Source organism: Mytilus galloprovincialis, chromosome 14, assembly GCF_965363235.1.
Source record: "Mytilus galloprovincialis chromosome 14, xbMytGall1.hap1.1, whole genome shotgun sequence".
Taxonomy (NCBI): Eukaryota; Metazoa; Mollusca; class Bivalvia; order Mytilida; family Mytilidae; genus Mytilus; species Mytilus galloprovincialis.
The window spans coordinates 34,212,083-34,231,496 of NC_134851.1; the positions used below are offsets into that span (position 1 = coordinate 34,212,083).

Consider the following 19,414-nt stretch of genomic DNA (forward strand, 5'->3'; position numbering starts at 1 on the left):
ATAAAACAAATGTATAAGGGGGCAAACCAGGGTTTTAGTTAAGCTTATTTACGACAGATCCTAAGTTGTGATAAGTTGTCCCTATGAGCCTTTGGACCAAATTACCATATATAGTAATTGTAGCATGCTAGTCTTATACTTATTTTGTGTATTTCAAGTTGTAATGTGCATGCTTTCTTGGGATTTTCATTCATACCAATTTTGTTTGTTTGATTGTATTTTAGAAAGATGATTTGGTGATGTTGACAAAGTCTTCATACACGTCATAGAAAATTTTAGCTGCATAACTGTAGCTCTTAGGTCCTTATGTTATTTTTATACGACCGCAAAAATTTTAATTTTTCGTCGTATATTGCTATCACGTTGGCGTCGTTAGTAAAAGTAAACAGAAATCTATGAAATTTTAACACAAGGTTTATGACCACAAAAGGATGGTTGGGATTGATTTTGGGAGTTTTGATCCCAACATTTTAGGAATTAGGGGCCAAAAAGGGCCCAAATAAGCATTTTCTTGGTTTTCGCACAATAACTTAAGTTTAAGTAAATAGAAATCTATGAAATTTTGACACAAGGTTTATGACCACAAAAGGAAGGTTGGGATTGATTTTGGGAGTTTTGGTTCTAACAGTTTAGGAATTAGGGGCCAAAAAAGATCCCAAATAAGCATTATTCTTGGTTTTCGCACAATAACTTTAGTTTTAGTAAATAAAAATCAATGAAATTTAAACACAAGGTTTATGACCACAAAAGGAAGGTTGGTATTGATTTTGGGAGTTGAGGTCTGAACAGTTTAGGAATTAGGGGCCAAAAAGGGGCCCAAGTAAGCATTATTCTTGGTTTTCGCACCATAACTTTAGTTTAAGTAAATAGAAATCTATGAAATTTAAACACAAGGTTTATGACCACTAAAGGAAGATTGGGTTTGATTTTGGGAGTTTTGGTCCCAACAGTTTAGGAATAAGGGCCCAAAGGGTCCAAAATTGAACTTAGTTTGATTTCATCAAAAATTGAATAATTAGGGTTCTTTGATATGCCGAATCTAACTGTGTATGTAGATTCTTAATTTTTGGTCCCGTTTTCAAATTGGTCTACATTAAGGTCCAAAGGGTCCAAAATTAAACTTAGTTTGATTTTGACAAAAATTGAATCCTTGGGGTTCTTTGATATGCTGAATCTAAAAATGTACTTAGATTTTTGATTATTGGCCCAGTTTTCAAGTTGGTCCAAATCGGGTCCAAATTAAACATTGTTTGATTTCATCAAAAATTGAATAATTGGGGTTCTTTGATATGTCAAATCTTACTGTGTATGTAGATTCTTAATTTTTAGTCCCGTTTTCAAATTGGTCTACATTAAAGTCCAAAGGGTCCAAAATTAAACTAAGTTTGATTTTAACAAAAATTGAATTCTTGAGCTTTTTTGATATGCTGAATCTAAACATGTACTTAGATTTTTGACTATGGGCCCAGTTTTCAAGTTGGTTCAAATCAGGATCCAAAATTATTATATTAAGTATTGTGCAATAGCAAGAAATTTTCAATTGCACAGTATTCAGCAATAGCAAGAAATCTTCAATTGCACAGTATTGTGCAATAGCAAGAAATTTTCAATTGCACAGTATTGCGCAATAGCAAGAAATATCTAATTGATTGGAGTTATCTTTCTTTGTCCAGAATAGTAGTTGAATCAACTTAATCCATTGTTTTATACAATATACAATGTATATTCACTTTTACTACCAACTGATAAATTAAAACAATCTTTACCATTCAGTGATAACAAGCACCTTTTGTTACATTTTAATATTTTATGATGTATTTAAATGACTAGTTATTGTTGCAAACTCCATTAGAAATTTGAATTGAGATCAGTTTTGGAAAAAGGGAAAGGGGGATGTGGAAAAAAAAGGGGGGGGGTAAATTTTTCTCATTTCAGATTTCATAAATAAAAAGAAAATTTCTTCAAACATTTTTTTGAGAGGATTAATATTCAACAGCATAGTGAATTGCTCAAAGGAAAAAAAAGTATTTTAAGTTCATAAGACCACATTCATTCTGTGTCAGAAACCTATGCTGTGTCAACTATTTAATCACAATCCAAATTTAGAGCTGAATCCAGCTTGAATGTTGTGTCCATACTTGCCCCAACCGTTCAGGGTTCAACCTCTGCGGTCGTATAAAGCTGTGCCCTGCGGAGCATCTGGTTTTTACTATTTGCAGCCCACAGAAAAAATAACATAAGGACCTAACAGCTACGGTTCCGCAGCCAAGAAAATTTGTACCTCATTGGACATTTAAATTCATGGTTAACCTTTACCTACGAAATCCTTGAAAACTGATATTTTCGGAACACTCTTGAATCCTCAGTAGTGTTACTTTAAATATTTACGCTTATAGATCAGATCAATTGGTGCCTTTGTATTTTTAATGGACAATAATTAGTTACTGAACGTTGGATAAACACTTGACGTTTTAACTGTCCCACACAGGAGATACAGGAGATAGAATAATAAAATATTCATAATCTCATTGTCTATTCATGTTTGGGATTCGTAAAAGTTTTCAAGAGTAAGAGTCTGATGTATAGAAAGGGATGTTTAGATATGATTTGTTTTAAATTTTAAAATCTTAAATCAGCACACAGAAAATAGTTAAGTTTTGTTTCTGTGAGCCTAAATCCAACACTTAGTATCAAGGGTAAGGAGAATTTAAATTATATAATGTAAATCAAGAAAAATGACACTTTTTATTACATTAGAATACACAATTGAATTGAATGTGATTATAATTATCCTTTATTGTGATATAATCCAAAGTGATTTATAAGTCTACGATTTGACAAGAATTTTAATTGAATGTTGATCTGAATAAAAAGAAGCTTAGGTTTAAAGTCAATTTTGATTGAAATACAAAGTATAAATTATGATGGTGTAGTGTTTTAAAGTTCTGAGTTATTTGGACTGTAAAATAATGGAGGAAATGTCTGAGTACATGGAGTATGACATGTGAGTATTTACATGTTATATGGGAACAATAGCTATCTCTTCTACAACAAAAGTTGGCACAACTTCCTTTTTAAACCAACTCACCCCCTTTCTTTTCATGTAAGTCTATAGCTACCAAGGGGAATTCAAGAAGAAATTGTTTCCTCTTTTTATTCAGAATTCAAGTAATTTTCCATTATCATTATAATATGCAATTATTCTTATACCTTTTCCAATTTTCACTGAGATTAACTCCTCTGTCCCTAATCATGCCTGTACTTATGATTGCAACCACCATTCTTTCATAGTCCATATGAACCTCCAAATGTTTTATGGCCCTGTCGTAGCATTTTACCCTTGTCTGTACCTCTTAAAGTTGGTTTCCACCAAATGCTTATTACAACAAAACACAGATCTAGTTTGAACTTTGGGGGTGTCACTTTAACCAATTTAGAGTTATGCCCCTTTACAAATGGCAAAATTACTGATTTTTTTTTCGTTTCTGTTCTCTAACTTTATTTGCCTCAATCATACAAAAGAGTCATAAATATTTTGTATACCTTAATAAAAAGAATTAAATTCCACTTTCATTCAAACTGCCTGTATAATAGCTAGATTTAAGGCTCAGACATTTTGAAATATTTAAATCATTCCCTTCAAACTTTTTGTTTTTCATGATACCAAAATCTATGTAATGTAACCAAAATACTATAACTGTGCTTTAACAAAATCTCTTTAAAACTTGTGTTAAAGATAACATTTATTTATAGTCTCATTAGACTAGTAAATTTAAATTATGCTGTAGAAACAACATCTACCTAAGAGTAGGATCCAGTTAAAAATTGATATATGCATATTAAATCAAAAGCTATTGATATCAATGGAACAAGTCAAAAACATCCGCTGTATTCCTGGCTTGGTACAGCATACAGGATCTCCTACAAAACTCTGGACTGTTCAGGTGACTTTAAGGTGGTATGGGTGTCTTCCTCCATCTTGGATTGTAAAAAACAGAGAATCAAAGGTCCAGATTTTCCATCAAGTTAGCAAAATTTGATGCAGGAATGCAGATGTTTAATGTACATTTTCATTTAAAAGTACCAATTTATAAGACTATAACTTCTAAATATTGATATTTTTGCAAATGTTAATTATTTTTGGTTGTTTTTATTTTTTTTTTTAAATTGGCATTTTAAGGGGAGGTAACTCTAAAAAAGTGCATTTTCTGAAGGATTCTGTATGGAATTTTCCTATTTTGTATTTTAGCCGGAAAAAACGTACGGTGACCCTATCTTTTCTTTTGATATTCTCAAAGCAGTGTCTGAAAGCTATCTTTTCCTGAAGTATTTAACAATTCTATCATTTTGTTTAGTTTCTAATCACAAAATGGTGTTTTTTCCTGTATAATCCATACAAAATGTGTCATTTTATCCCGTCCTGTAGCTTGAGAAAATGCGTGGTGACCTATCATTTTTATTATATTTTTCCACATGTATCAATAGATACAACGTTTTGGCAAAGTATGAACAAATTCTATCATTTTTATTTTAGACTCCCATACCACCTTAAATAATCCTTGTACTTGTACCCAAATTCTTAGCAACAATTTTAACAATGTATATTTTTATACCCCTCCTATTATAGTAGAGTGGCATTATGTTTTTTGGTATGTTCATCCGTTGTTTCGTCCACCCGTCTATCTGTCCTGCTTCAGGTTAAAGTTTTTGGTCAAGGTAATTTTTGATGAAGTTGAAGTCCAATCAACTTTAAACTTAGTTCACATGATATGATCTTTCTAATACTAATTCCAAATTAGCTTTTTGACCCCAATTGCACGGTCCACTGAACATAGAACATGTAGAAAATTTATAGTCTGAATGGGGCATCTGTGTACTATGGACACATTCTTGTTTATGCATAAATTTGTAATATTTGTTTTTCACATTTTTTTCCCACGCTAAAAGGTAAACAGTCATTGCACATTTAAGCATTTTCAGACGACACCTACCTCTGTTAAATTAAACTATAAAAATGATACAAATCTAAATAGTTTACTTTTATATATATTTCCAGATACAAGATGAGACAGTTTGGTATACTGACTGTAGCCAAGCAGTCCATACATCAGCTACAGACACAGACTGGGGCGGAGGAATTCCAGAAACAAATAGCTGCCCTTACTATACAGCTAGCATGGAGGAAATATTACAGGTAATTGTTAGAAAGAGACATTCAATGGCAGGTTCCTAGAAACAAATAGCTGTTCTTACTATACAGCTAGCATGGAGGAAATATTACAGGTAATTGTTAGAGAGAGACACAGATGGCACTTTTCCCAGAAACAAGTGTACCATAGTTTTCGCATTGAGAAGTTCACAAATTACACAATATATTCAAAATGACCAATGTATTTGCCTCTTATAGGAATCAATGAGCTTAAAGAAATTATTGAAGATAGTAAAAGAGTTGGGAAAGATACATGAGGGACATTCAATCTCATTGCCAAACAAATGTACACAAAGCACAACATAGAAAACTTATAACTGTCCAACAGGAACCCAACCAAAAATTGGGGGTGATCTGAGGTGCTCGAAAGGGTCAGCAGATCTTGCTTCACATAATGATTGACACCTGTCATGTTGCTCATGTTAAAACAAGCCTGGTAAATAGTCTTATATAAGGGATAATGTATACTAGTGTTTCAGGTGCCAGTTTCTCATATAAAAAAACGTTCTTGGGCATGGCTTGAATAGACACAAGATGATTTTGACCTTGACATTTGACATTATGGTTTAGACACTTATCCATTGCTTCACAATTTGTTGACCTGTAGATGTCTTTTGTGTTTTGCTGTTTTGTTTGATTGCTGTATCTTCTCTTATACTTACTTGGTATACTATAGACTTTGAGTTTTAGCTCAATATCTGATTTGTCCCTTGTACAAATCATCATCTTGATCTTATTGTGATTTTGTCATTTTGTTTGATTGCTGGCTCATCAATTTTTACCTCAAATTCAACTTATTTAAAAGTAAATGCTATTAAAATGATCCACCTTAAAAATCAATTGTTCATCCTTTAGGAGTGTCATGTTTCTTTCATTGATTTAAAAGCTTTTAAATGTATTAATTACAACGAGTATATTATCGGATTACGATGTTCTTTAAAGACCATAATCAAATAAGAACTTCAATTGTGAAAATCAATATTTAAAAATCAGAGCTTTCATTATGTTAAAATCCTTATAATTTCATTGTTTCGGAACCCGTAATTTTTTTGTCATAATCCTATAGAAAGTTAAAATCACCTGTTAGTAACTATGGGGTATTACGAGTCGTTATATTAAATTTCTTTTGTGTCTTGTTTTTGTTGGCAGAAGACAGTTTGTTTTTGTTAATAGTTTCCATCATTAGGAATGGGAGATAACCTAGAGCTTCAGGTTAGAATAATGTTTGCATTTGAAGTATTTTATTTTTTCAACAATTTACCTATTTTTCTTTTTTCCGCTTTTTTTTCTGCAATATCTTGTCCATGTTACATGCAGGTGGTAAAAACCCAAGGTCATTGAATTTGTAAAGTTTTATCATTGCCGCACTATTTATAGAGATTTTAAAATAGATTTAGCTTCATATTTTTCTTAAATTGTACTTATTATTGAAAAATTACATTTTGAAACATACATTTTCTTGCTGCATTGAAGACCCATTGGTGGCCTTCAGCTGTTATATGCTCTTTGGTCAGGTTATTGTCTCTTGAACATATTCACCATTTCAATTCCTAATATTTAACCAAATTTTTGTGATAAAAATGTCGATTATTGATTTGGGGATGTATGGTGGTTGGGTGGTCGTTCGGGCGGCAGCCCAATATTATCTGTGCATTTACTTATGAACTGTTCAACCAAAGCTTTTAAAATTTTAATATGATGGAGGTCAAGCTCAAAAATTACAATTTTGACTTTTACTGTTCAGGAGTAATGTTTCTTGAAAGATTGCAAAAATGATGTTTCCAGTCCTGTCCATGCATTTACTCATGAACTGTTCAACCAAAGCTATTAAAATTTTAATATGTTGTTAACTTATCACAAAATTGAGGTCAAGTTCAAAAATGACAATTTTGACTTTTACTGATCAGGAGTTATTGTTCTTGAATGATTGAAAAATGGCGTTTCCAGTCGTGTCAGTGCATTTACTCATGAACTGTTCAACCAAAGCTTTTAAAATTTTAAGATGTGGTTACTGATGACAAAATGGAAGTCAAGTACAATAATGACGATTTTAATGGTTCTTGAAAGTTTTAAAAATGGAGTTTCCAGACCTGTCCGTGTATGAACTCATGAACTGTTTAATCAAAGGTTTTGAAATTTTAAGATGTAACTGATGACAAAATTGAGGTCAAGTTCAATAATGGTGATTTTCACTTTTTCTGTTCAGGAGTTATGGTTCTTGACAGATGGAAAAATTGTGTTTCCAGTCATGTTGTTGCATTTACTCATGAACCTTTCAACCAAAGCTTTTTAAATTTTAATATGTTGTTACTAATGACAAAATGGAGGTCAAGTTAATATAATCAGTTATGGTCCTTGTGATATTGAAAAATACCAAGACACAAGTAAATGTTAATAAATCTGGTTTGCTGTGTCTCTCTGTTTTAAAACAACTCTTATTTCAAACTTTTTTTTAAAAGTATTTCCAACAAGATTGAATTTTGGAGTTCTGTAGTACAGGATTCCCATATTCTTAGATGTATAATTTTTCTGTGAGAGAATTACTTATAGAGTGAAACCATTTCAACATAGTTCTACTAAGATAACTATTTGTCAAGAGCAAACATATCTGAAAAACAGTGGAAATACACCAATATAACAATATCTTTCATAGAAACTATGGTGTTAAGCTAAATGTATAAGCTACATTGTACATTATATAATTCAATTGGAAATGTGGAGACAGACCGGTTAACTTAACTAAAGAAAGTATTTGTAGAACATAGCAATCTTGTATTATGTTTGTAAAGGGAGAGAAATTATTGCACCTGTGTCTCAATAATATTGCTCTCTTTATTTTTATCAAAAGTCTACATAGATCACTATATGATTCCCATAATGCAATGCTGTCTGCAGAAGTTGATTTGATTATGGTACACATCCATTAGTGAAGATGGTTGTAATTGTTTTTACTAATCCAAACAAACAATGGCTAGACATTAAGAAAATAAAGCAACTAGACATATGACGATTATTAAATTCAGCAATGTGAAAAATTGGGTCAAAGGGATGACCTATTTAGTGACAATGAATATTCAATCAAATGCAAAAAGTCTTAGGTTTTGATGAGGCCCAAAAATAAATTAAGATTGTTTGATTTTGCCAAATCATCCACTTAAAAAGCTGCTTACCCAAAACAATTAATGACACAAATCAATTGAATTGTAATTTTTCCCCCATCTCTTAGGTAACTTATGTTTTAGTTCAAAAATTTTTAGATAATTTAATAACTACCCAATTGTGCAAGACATGGGTATGCAACATTAAACAAAGAATTTTTAAGGTTGGCCAGAATAAATTTTTTGGTTGATTTGGGTGGCTTCAGTAGTCTTAAATAGTTGAACTACTGTATCCCTACTGTGTCAACTGTAAGGTTATCAGTTCAAATCCTGCATGTGGCAGGTGCACTCAACTCCAATCTTTATTGACTAGTCAGTTTTCCAGCTGTAGGTTGGTGTTTTTTCTGGTGCAGTCCAGCTTCGTTCACCACTAAGAATGTGACTGCCATAAATCAGCACTAGATTGCTAAAAGTAGCAATAAACATCGATCAATCATCCTTTTTAGATGAATTTTCCATATATGTAAAAGGATACTATACGATTATTTATCTGGTGTGTCCGTAATATGGTTCAATAAAAAACGTTCCTCAATACTGATTAATATCGAATAGAAATTTTATCATTTTTTTATAAATTTTTTATAGATGACATATAGTTCGTAACTATAAATGAGGAAACATAAAATAACTTTAATGTACTATTTTTGTCAGATTTTATCACATTTTTTATTGATTTATACATTTAATTTGAAGCAATTTGTTATATAAGATTGATTTTTACCTAATGATCTGAAAAATTAACGATTGTTTTCTTTGTTATTAATTGGTTGTATTTAGCTGGTTTTAAATTATTCATCATGTTCATAATGACATCTGTTTGTTTAAAAGAAAAAAAAGGTGTTATATGGGTATAATTGCTTGTCTGATTTTACTGTAATGATTTTTAATGGTCCTTTTTTCATTAATTTTATAAAGTGTCTAGTGCCAATTCAGGGATTTAATATATTTCATTTTCCAGATTGTAAGTTGCTTTGACAGATTGTTTAACTGGGTGTAATTTGGCAGTTGATGCAAATTATTTAAGAGATCAATGAGATCTTTTGATAATAAATTCATAATTGCATGCAATGGGGGTCTCATTGGGGGGTTCCGATCCTGGATCCCGCTTACTGTTTTGTCAGATTCCAGTATACTGTGTACGTAAACAATTCTCAATTATTTTGTCATTTCTGGGGTCCAGCTAGACCTCATTTCCCTTTTTCACAACACAATAATTTGACTTTCACGTGTCACGTTTACAAAAAATCGGCAATCCCGCATCATGCTTAACCCCAATGAGACCCACTGCAATGTAGACCTGATTTCAATACACTTCTGTGCATTGAAAGTTATAGGAACACATAGAAAAAAACCTGTCTGCCACTAAATATGTAATCCTTTTCTTTTTTAAAGATCAGTTGCTTGTTCATGTATAAATAATTTACAAAGTCTTGTAAGAATGCTTCTTATTATTTTTGCAGACGTAAACTTCTGAGGTCATTGACACCAAACAGAAGACAGCTCCATCTGTGGGATCCAGAGGTGATCGCCATGAAACAAAAAGCTCTAGTCAAACAAATTTATGGTGAGTAACCTCCTTTTGCTTCAACACAATGTATGATTTGTGCAATTTCCAATTAATTTGTGCTAGTCTAGACTACTCAGTATTGTTTTATGATCTGAGATCACCAAACCAAAAAATATAAGTCAATTTAAGGTTCTATTGCTTTTCATTTTGAAAGGACAATTCCAAAACTTGGACCACACCATATAAGTTTTGTTTTCTTAAAAGAACTAAATGCACAAGAGAATAGATTCTAATATTCAAACCATGCTTTGGACTAAAAGTATTGATATTTCATGGAACTAATTATTAAACATAGTTGTTAATTTTGGGCCATACATTCTGGTTTATTCTAGCATTTTCAACAAAAAAAAAATCATATATTCAAAAGTGCAGTAAAGACTTGCTACAGAGATACAAACATGTCATTAAAATCCTACAAAGGGAAGCAACTTTTAAATTCTTTGGAAACATAGATTTTTTTATCATTCATTATCAACTATAATTATTAAGCAGGAATGTCAATGTTTGTCATTGTTGAGCCTTCCACTTTAGTCGAAAAAGCGAGACTAAGTGATCCTACATTTCAGTGTCATCGTCGTCCACAAATATTCACTCTGTGGTTAAAGTTTTTGAAATTTTAAAAACTTTCTAAAACTATTGTGGATTTCTACCAAACTTGGACAGAAGCTTGTTTATGATGATAAGATAGTATCCAGAAGTAAATTTTGTAAAAAAATGAATCCATTTTTCCGTATTTTACTTTTAAATGGACTTAGATTTTCTGCCAGGAAACAACACATTCACTCTGTGGTTAAACTTTTTAAAGTTTTAATAACTTTGTTATACTATTTTGGATTTGTACCAAACTTGGACAGAAGCTTGTTTATGGTCAAATCTAGTATCTAGAAGGAAATTTTGTTTTCTTCCAGTTAACATTACATTCAGTTAGCAGTTGAAGTTTTTAAACATTTATTGTCGAGCCTGCAACTTTTGTTGCAGAAAGCTCGACATAGGGATAGTGATCCGGCGGCGGCGGCGTAAGCTAACTTCTTAAAAGCTTTATATTTTAGAAGGTGGAAGACCTGGATGCTTCATACTTTGTATATAGATGCCTCATGTTACAAAGTTTCCGTCAGTCACATGTCCAATGTCCTTGACCTCATTTTCATGGTTCAGTGACCACTTGAAAAAAAAGTTCAAATTTTTTGTAATGTTGAATTCTCTCTTATTATAAGTAATAGGATAACTATATTTGATATGTGCGTACCTTGCAAGGTTCTCATGTCTGTCAGACAGTTTTCACTTGACCTCGACCTCATTTCATGGATCAGTGAACAAGGTTAAGTTTTGGTGGTCAAGTCCATATCTCAGATACTATAAGCAATAGGGCTAGTATATTCAGTGTATGGAAGGACTGTAAGGTGTACATGTCCAACTGGCAGGTGTCATCTGACCTTGACCTCATTTTCATGGTTCAGTGGTTATAGTTAAATTTTTGTGTTTTGGTCTGTTTTTCTCATACTATATGCAATAGGTCTACTATATTTGTTGTATGGAACGATTGTAAGGTGTACATGTCTAGCGGGCAGATGTCATGTGACCTTGACCTCATTTTCATGGTTCAGTGGTCAAAGTTAAATTTTTGTGTTTTGGTCTGTTTTTCTCATACTATATGCAATAGGTCTACTATATTTGTTGTATGGAACGATTGTAAGGTGTACATGTCTAGCGGGCAGATGTCATGTGACCTTGACCTCATTTTCATGGTTCAGTGGTCATAGTTAAATTTTTGTGTTTTGGTCTGTTTTTCTCATACTATATGCAATAGGTCTACTATATTTGTTGTATGGAACGATTGTAAGGTGTACATGTCTAGCGGGCAGATGTCATGTGACCTTGACCACATTTTCATGGTTCAGTGGTCAAAGTTAAATTTTTGTGTTTTGGTCTGTTTTTCTCATACTATATGCAATAGGTCTACTATATTTGTTGTATGGAACTATTGTAAGGTGTACATGTCTAGCGGGCAGATGTCATGTGACCTTGACCTCATTTTCATGGTTCAGTGGTCAAAGTTTTTATCTAATACTATATGCCATAGGTCAACTATATTTGGTGTATGGAAATATTTTATGATCTTTATGTCAGTCGCACAGGTTTTATTTGATCGTGACCTCATTTTCACGGTTCATTGCACAGTGTTAAGTTTTTGTGTTTTGGTCTATTTTTCTTAAACTATATAAGTAATAAGTCAACTATATATGTTGTATAGAAGCATTGTTAGCTGTACATGTCTGCCTGGCATGGTTCATCTGACCTTGACCTCATTTTCAAGGTTCATTGGTCTATGTTTAGTTATCTTGGTTAATGTTAAGTTTATGTGTCAGTTGTTATAAAGCTTAGCTTTATACTAAGGACTATCAACATAATATCAGTGATTAGTATAGAAGGCGAGACATTTCAGCGTGTGCACTCTTGTTAGATTCATAAACTATCCTGGATTTTTACCAAACTTGGACAGAAGCTTCTTACAATCAAAAGATAGTATCAACAGGAATATTTTGTTGATTTTTATCCTGCAATTGGGTGTTTTACTTTACAGATACAGCCCTATAGATATCGCTATGCTGTATCTGTATTCTATACACTGCCGGACTGAGTATTGTATGAACCTGCGTGACCTCAGAATGTGTATTGCAGTAGTAGCATTTCAATGACGTACTAATTGCGAATTAACTATTTCTATTATACGTTCTGTTTGTTTTCAAACATTTTTTTAGAGCAAATAGAATCACACCAATTCTCTGATAACATACACATGTGAACAGCAGTCTTTTCTACGATGACAACTATCAATTTCAAAACTTGAATGTGTATGATTGTATAACAAAAACAACCATGTCAATTTCAATATGCATGTTTAGTGAATGTCAAGTCTGAAGCGTAGGACAACTCGTACACTCCTGTTTCAAATTGAACAATGTTTTCTTATTTGTTTTTACGCTTGATATAAGTTGTTATGTTAAAATAGATAATTATTCACCTTGAGCGATGTGTTATTGTTGACCATTCAAGATTCTTTTTTTGCGAACCCGTCTTCAGCTGAAGGTGTGATTACTGTATCATATTACTACATGGGCCTCAAGGGATTTCAAGAATTGTTGGATCCCCCCCTCTTTTGGCCGATCAATGCATTTGAATGGGACATATAGTTGGAAACCACCCCCCCCCTTAATCCCCCTTTTCAAAATGCCTGGATCTGCCCCTATAGTAGCTCACTAAAAGCTTGCATACACCTTGTTTCCTAGCCTCATACAAATACAGCTGATATTTAAAGACACTAAACAGTTATTGTCTATATTTCCTCATTTTTGTTGATTCTGCGATTAACAGAAAGAGAAGGCGAGACACTGGGTTCCACGGAATCCTTTTAAATTTTTTTATATTTCAGCCACTTAATGCAATTCATGTTTTTTGTAGGTGAAGCACCACCAGTACCTTTTTGGCACCCGGCTCCCAAAAAGCCTGCAAGACCTTACTGGTCAAAATGGGTACCTTCAGCAGCAGGTAGGTTTCACTATGCAATTTAAATGCATTATACAAAACTCTGCAAAACAAAACAAAATGAACACAGCAAAAATTGAACTACTAGTAACATTTTTAAGTTCATTTATACTGCAGAACCAAAAATAAAAAGATACATTGCATATCAAAGCTCTTGTAAACTGCTAGAGGATATTACTTCATTTCCAATAAATCTTTTAAATGTAATTACTTAATGATTATTTCGAAACTGATTCTTTTATTATTAAACATTAAAGGGAAACTTCGCAAAAAAATAAAAATTTTATATTACGTTTATTTGATATAAATAATCATATATTCATTAAAATTATTGTTCAATTCTTCTAGATAAGTGATTAAAATAAAAATTAAAATCCCACTATCACTTCTCGACTTATCGCCATTTTGACGGCATCTCCGGTACAAATTGTCACGTGATGAGTATATTTGAATAAAATATCTGAATACCACAAAGCCAAAAAACAAGCATGGCATATCGTATATTCAGTATCAAAATGACTTGTCAAGCGTACGGATGTTCAACTCGGAGTTCACATGACATAAGCTTACACACTTTCCCAGATCCTGCAAAAAAAAAAAGAGTTGTACCAGACGTAGATGATTAACCTTAACATAACACCAACCAACTCACAACAAGTTCAAGAAAGTGTGTGCAGACCATTTTGAAGCATCTTGTTTCGATGGAAATTTGATAGTAATTATGATTTTTATGCCCCACCTACGATAGTAGAGGGGCATCATGTTTTCTGGTCTGTGCGTCCGTTCGTTCGTCCGTCTGTCCGTCCGTCCGTCCGTCCGTCCGTCTGTCCCGCTTCAGGTTAAAGTTTTTGGTCAAGGTAGTTTTTGATGAAGTTGAAGTCCAATCAACTTGAAACTTAGTACACATGTTCCTTATGATATGATCTTTCTAATTTTAAAGCCAAATTAAACTTTTGACCCCAATTTCACGGTCCACTGAACATAGAAAATGAAAGTGCATGTTTCAGGTTAAAGTTTTTCAGGTTAAAGTTTTTGGTCAAGGTAGTTTTTGATGAAGTTGAAGTCCAATCAACTTGAAACTTAGTACACATGTTCCTTATGATATGATCTTTCTAATTTTAAAGCCAAATTAAACTTTTGACCCCAATTTCACGGTCCACTGAACATAGAAAATGAAAGTGCATGTTTCAGGTTAAAGTTTTTCAGGTTAAAGTTTTTGATGAAGTTGAAGTCCAATCAACTTGAAACTTAGTACACATGTTCCTTATGATATGATCTTTCTAATTTTAAAGCCAAATTAAACTTTTGACCCCAATTTCACGGTCCACTGAACATAGAAAATGAAAGTGCATGTTTCAGGTTAAAGTTTTTCAGGTTAAAGTTTTTGGTCAAGGTAGTTTTTGATGAAGTTGAAGTCCAATCAACTTGAAACTTAGTACACATGTTCCTTATGATATGATCTTTCTAATTTTAAAGCCAAATTAAACTTTTGACCCCAATTTCACGGTCCACTGAACATAGAAAATGAAAGTGCATGTTTCAGGTTAAAGTTTTTCAGGTTAAAGTTTTTGGTCAAGGTAGTTTTTGATGAAGTTGAAGTCCAATCAACTTGAAACTTAGTACACATGTTCCTTATGATATGATCTTTCTAATTTTAAAGCCAAATTAAACTTTTGACCCCAATTTCACGGTCCACTGAACATAGAAAATGAAAGTGCATGTTTCAGGTTAAAGTTTTTCAGGTTAAAGTTTTTGGTCAAGGTAGTTTTTGATGAAGTTGAAGTTCAATCAACTTGAAACTTAGTACACATGTTCCTTATGATATGATCTTTCTAATTTTAAAGCCAAATTAAACTTTTGACCCCAATTTCACGGTCCACTGAACATAGAAAATGAAAGTGCATGTTTCAGGTTAAAGTTTTTCAGGTTAAAGTTTTTGGTCAAGGTAGTTTTTGATGAAGTTGAAGTCCAATCAACTTGAAACTTAGTACACATGTTCCTTATGATATGATCTTTCTAATTTTAAAGCCAAATTAAACTTTTGACCCCAATTTCACGGTCCACTGAACATAGAAAATGAAAGTGCATGTTTCAGGTTAAAGTTTTTGGTCAAGGTAGTTTTTGATGAAGTTGAAGTCCAATCAACTTGAAACTTAGTACACATGTTCCCTATGATATTATCTTTCTAATTTTAATGCCTAATTATATTTTTTATCCAATTTCATGGTCCATTGAACATGGAAAATGATAGTGCGAGTGGGGCATCCGTGTACTTTGGACACATTCTTGTTTTCTCTTGAATGTTTTTATTGCTATTTCGTTCCAAGCCTGGTTGAAAGGAAATTGTCAGATTAATATAGTTCAGTATTTCTGCATTCATGCATTAGTAACAGATTTTGTTGTTTACAAGTAGAAGTTTAGTACATGGATAAAAAGTCACAGACAAAAAAATTGTTGATTATATACAGGAAAAACATCTTCAAATATTATATTATTTATTACATTTATTACATTTTAAGTTTATGAACTTGTTTACAAGCCTTAAAAATAAAAAGATATTTGATTTCAATCATGCAATCATATTTCTAGGGACAATGAAGCCATTTAAGGTACCTAGCCACTTTGGCATTTTGATTTTATAACAGTTATTTGATGTCATTGATATTTATTTAATAAATTCTGTTTAAAACTTGCTTTAAAAATAATATTTCAAGAACAAACCAAAAAAGAATTAATTAATTTACGTTTTCTCGTTTAAAGAAAAAAAAACTCGAAACTGAATTACGACGTTTTGTTCTGTGTCATTCTGTCGTAAATTCACAAGTTCAATGAAATATATATTTTTTAGGTGCAAAACAACTTATGTATACATAAAAAATTACGTAAAACATTTAAAGGGTCGTTTGTCTAATATGATAATGGTTTAAAAATAAGACTTTATTTATTTACATGTAGTATAATTACAGATGCTGTTTATCCCCCCCTTTCCTTTTCCATATTGTGCCATGTAAAAGGTTGAAGAGGTGATAGGTAGATGGGAGCATATGTCTTCCCCGATTCGCGTGGAATCTTAATAGATCTTCTTACCGCCCCCTTGTTATGCTTTATAGCTGTCTACTAGGTCAACGCAGTTTCGGGATATAAAATATGGACAGCTAGGCTAGCGAAGTTTGTAATGATTTATGGTCAATCGTAGTAGGATTATTTTTTCTTCCTAAATTTATGATAACAAGATAATAGATAGGAATACATCTAGTGGGGCGAACACTAATTTGGAAGTTGTAAAAGCATAAATATATTCTTAATGAGATTAAAAGGTATCTGTAGCGGCTTTAGACTTTCGAAATGCTTGCCAAAAAAAAAAAACCTTTTATATGTAATAGATTTTATTCATTTCGGCAAGGACGTCCTTGATTTCGGGTACTTCTAATATGAAAACCGTGAAAATGAATTATTGCCAGAGGTCATGTAATAGTGTCACATTCAGGTATTCTAGTGACTTCCTACGGGCTAATAAACTGGTGACATTACGCAATTCAGGTACATGCATCGCTTCCCAGCTGTTTGACCCAGGTGTGCACAGGTAAAAGTGCCATCAAAAATGCTGTCAGGTGTATTATACATCCTGTTAACAATGTATGTCCCTAACCTGATTGAAATACACAAAGCCGTCCAAACCATGCAAACATGAAATTAAGAGTTTAAAATTTATATCTACAGGCTGATTAATTCTGACATGTGCAAAGACAGAAATAATAAGACCGTAAATTATTAATTTTGACTTCTGTTTCAAAATTCATGTGTAGAAGATTATCTAGTACTGTACCATGTAAATGATTTTTTTTTTTTCAAATTTCAATTTTACTTTTCGGGGGCGGATCCAGTCATATTAAAAAAGGGGGGTTCCAACTATATGTCCCACTTCAAATGCATTGATCGGCCAAAAGAAAACGGGGGTTCCAACACCCGGAACCACTCCCCCTGGATCCGCCGATGCTTTTGTACAGTAACACAATAACTTACATAATGTTTTGTCAGCTTGTTTTATTTGCTTAGCAAATTTTTAATTTACGTTATGCGGTCTTGAGTTGTGATGAATAATTTAAGAAAGAAAAAACATACTGCATCATTTTACAACATTGTTTGGAGTCAATCCTAGAGAATTTAACCGAGAGATTACGGATGACTATCTTTCATACTTTCTTGTCCTATTTCCGATATGAGCGGGCGCATTTACGAAATATTTTGCCTATTAGAAAATTTGCGTTTACTTGTATGTGAAGAGACAAGCATGCGCAATTATGACACGAAGATGATGCTTAGTTCGTGGCATGTCTCTAGAACGTGCGGTAATCGTTTGTCTTCCTGTACATGTACATTCAATTATTTAAAGGAGTTGTCATTTCTATCAATATAAGATTTTGAGAACACTAAAATACTCCCGCGAAATCGCTGGCATTTCAAGCTTTTAAGCTGTTGTAGGATGATTTATTGTAAAAGATTTTATGTCTGGAGAAAAGGTATCAAAAGCCCTCTCCATTTTTGCCAAAGTCCGTTATTTGTTTCCTTTTCTGTTAAATTCCATTATTTTCGAGTATCTGACACTCTCTGACACTAGACCACAATTACTCTTCCCCTTTGCTACAATGCATTTCTTGGTAAAAGTCAAATTAAATTTTAAAAAATGCACCGCTTCAAACATGAAATAAATGTAACTGCTTATAGACCATTATTATTCTCATAAAATATGCTTCTAGGACAATCCATCAGTGCTTTTTCTTTTGTAGTAGCACGATACATTTCCAATATTCAGTTTCATGGTCTTGTTTGTAAAAAGGCAGAAGGTACCAAAACGGATAGTCATATTCAGTACATGTATTAAAAAACACACTGACAACGTCATAGCAAAAAATAACCAATAAAAATGGTATTGGTAAATCGTTTAAATGATTTTAGAACTATTCAATCTGAAGTGTCACTTTCACATTCTTTGAATCATTTGTATACCCCATCCAACGATGGAAACTCTTTTCTAATTATGTTTACTACACAAGCCGGTAGGATTATTCTGTGTTTCTTGCCAAGTGGTTGACCTTTCCTGACCCAGCACACAAACTGACGATAAGCCATAAGCCTGCTTTGTCTGTTAGTAAGTACGTCTTGAGCTCTCCCTCCCTTTCAGTAAGACAAAGTTGGCCTTTAAATTTTCTGTCAACATTTTTGATATTTTCGTTCAAATAGCTGAAGAATTAGTATGTGGTGAGAATTAAATTAATTTGATAAGGACATTACTTCCTGAATATTTAAAAAAAAAAAAAGAAAGACGATCGCTTTGAACGACCCACTTATATAAACTGCAATTGGTAATTACTATCTATTTCAAAAATTCAAGGTCACCGATTCTTATTTAGAATTTTTACATCATTATTCATAAATTTATTTAATTAAATTAATTCAGTATTTCTTTTTTTAACAAAAAATATTCAGCGTCAATAATATATTTAATTAAACTGAGCTCATGGAAAATATTAAGATTCATCATTCATACGAAATGTTGTTCACACCTAGAAAAGTGAACCGTGACGGCTTAAATTCACTGAGTAAAGATCAAAAGATACAAAATGCTAATCTTTTAATTAACTTGAATTTAACCACGCATTCAACAGGTAGTCACTATGTGTCAAAGTACAATACACATTGTATTTGCGGGGCCGTATTTGCAGACTACAAATGTACTAGCAGCACATATTTACTAGCCTGACGTAAAAGGTAAAAAGTACAAACATGCATTTTTAAAACACTACCAGTTATACATGTTAGTTCAAAATATCCGTCGGAAAAAAAAATCATAAAAAAATATTTTATATGATTTACTTGTATCACTATAATCATTTCAGAAAATGTTAAAATATAAATCGTACATTCTACTTTCAAGCT

The 19,414-nt window shown here is 32.5% G+C and overlaps 1 protein-coding gene across 5 annotated transcripts in view; it reads left to right on the forward strand.

The window, feature by feature from the left end:
• Positions 1-19,414, forward strand: part of LOC143058589 (uncharacterized) — an 83,538-nt gene that overhangs the window by 54,966 nt on the left and 9,158 nt on the right. For 4 of the 5 annotated variants that reach the window (XM_076232072.1, XM_076232071.1, XM_076232070.1 and 1 more), the window contains exons 20-22: positions 5,057-5,194; positions 9,828-9,931; positions 13,394-13,480. In XM_076232072.1, the coding sequence (XP_076088187.1) occupies positions 5,057-5,194; positions 9,828-9,931; positions 13,394-13,480 (329 nt within the window). Of the gene's footprint in view, positions 1-5,056; positions 5,284-9,827; positions 9,932-13,393; positions 13,481-19,414 lie in introns of those variants that run through there. The other variant, XR_012973137.1, reaches the window with a different exon arrangement.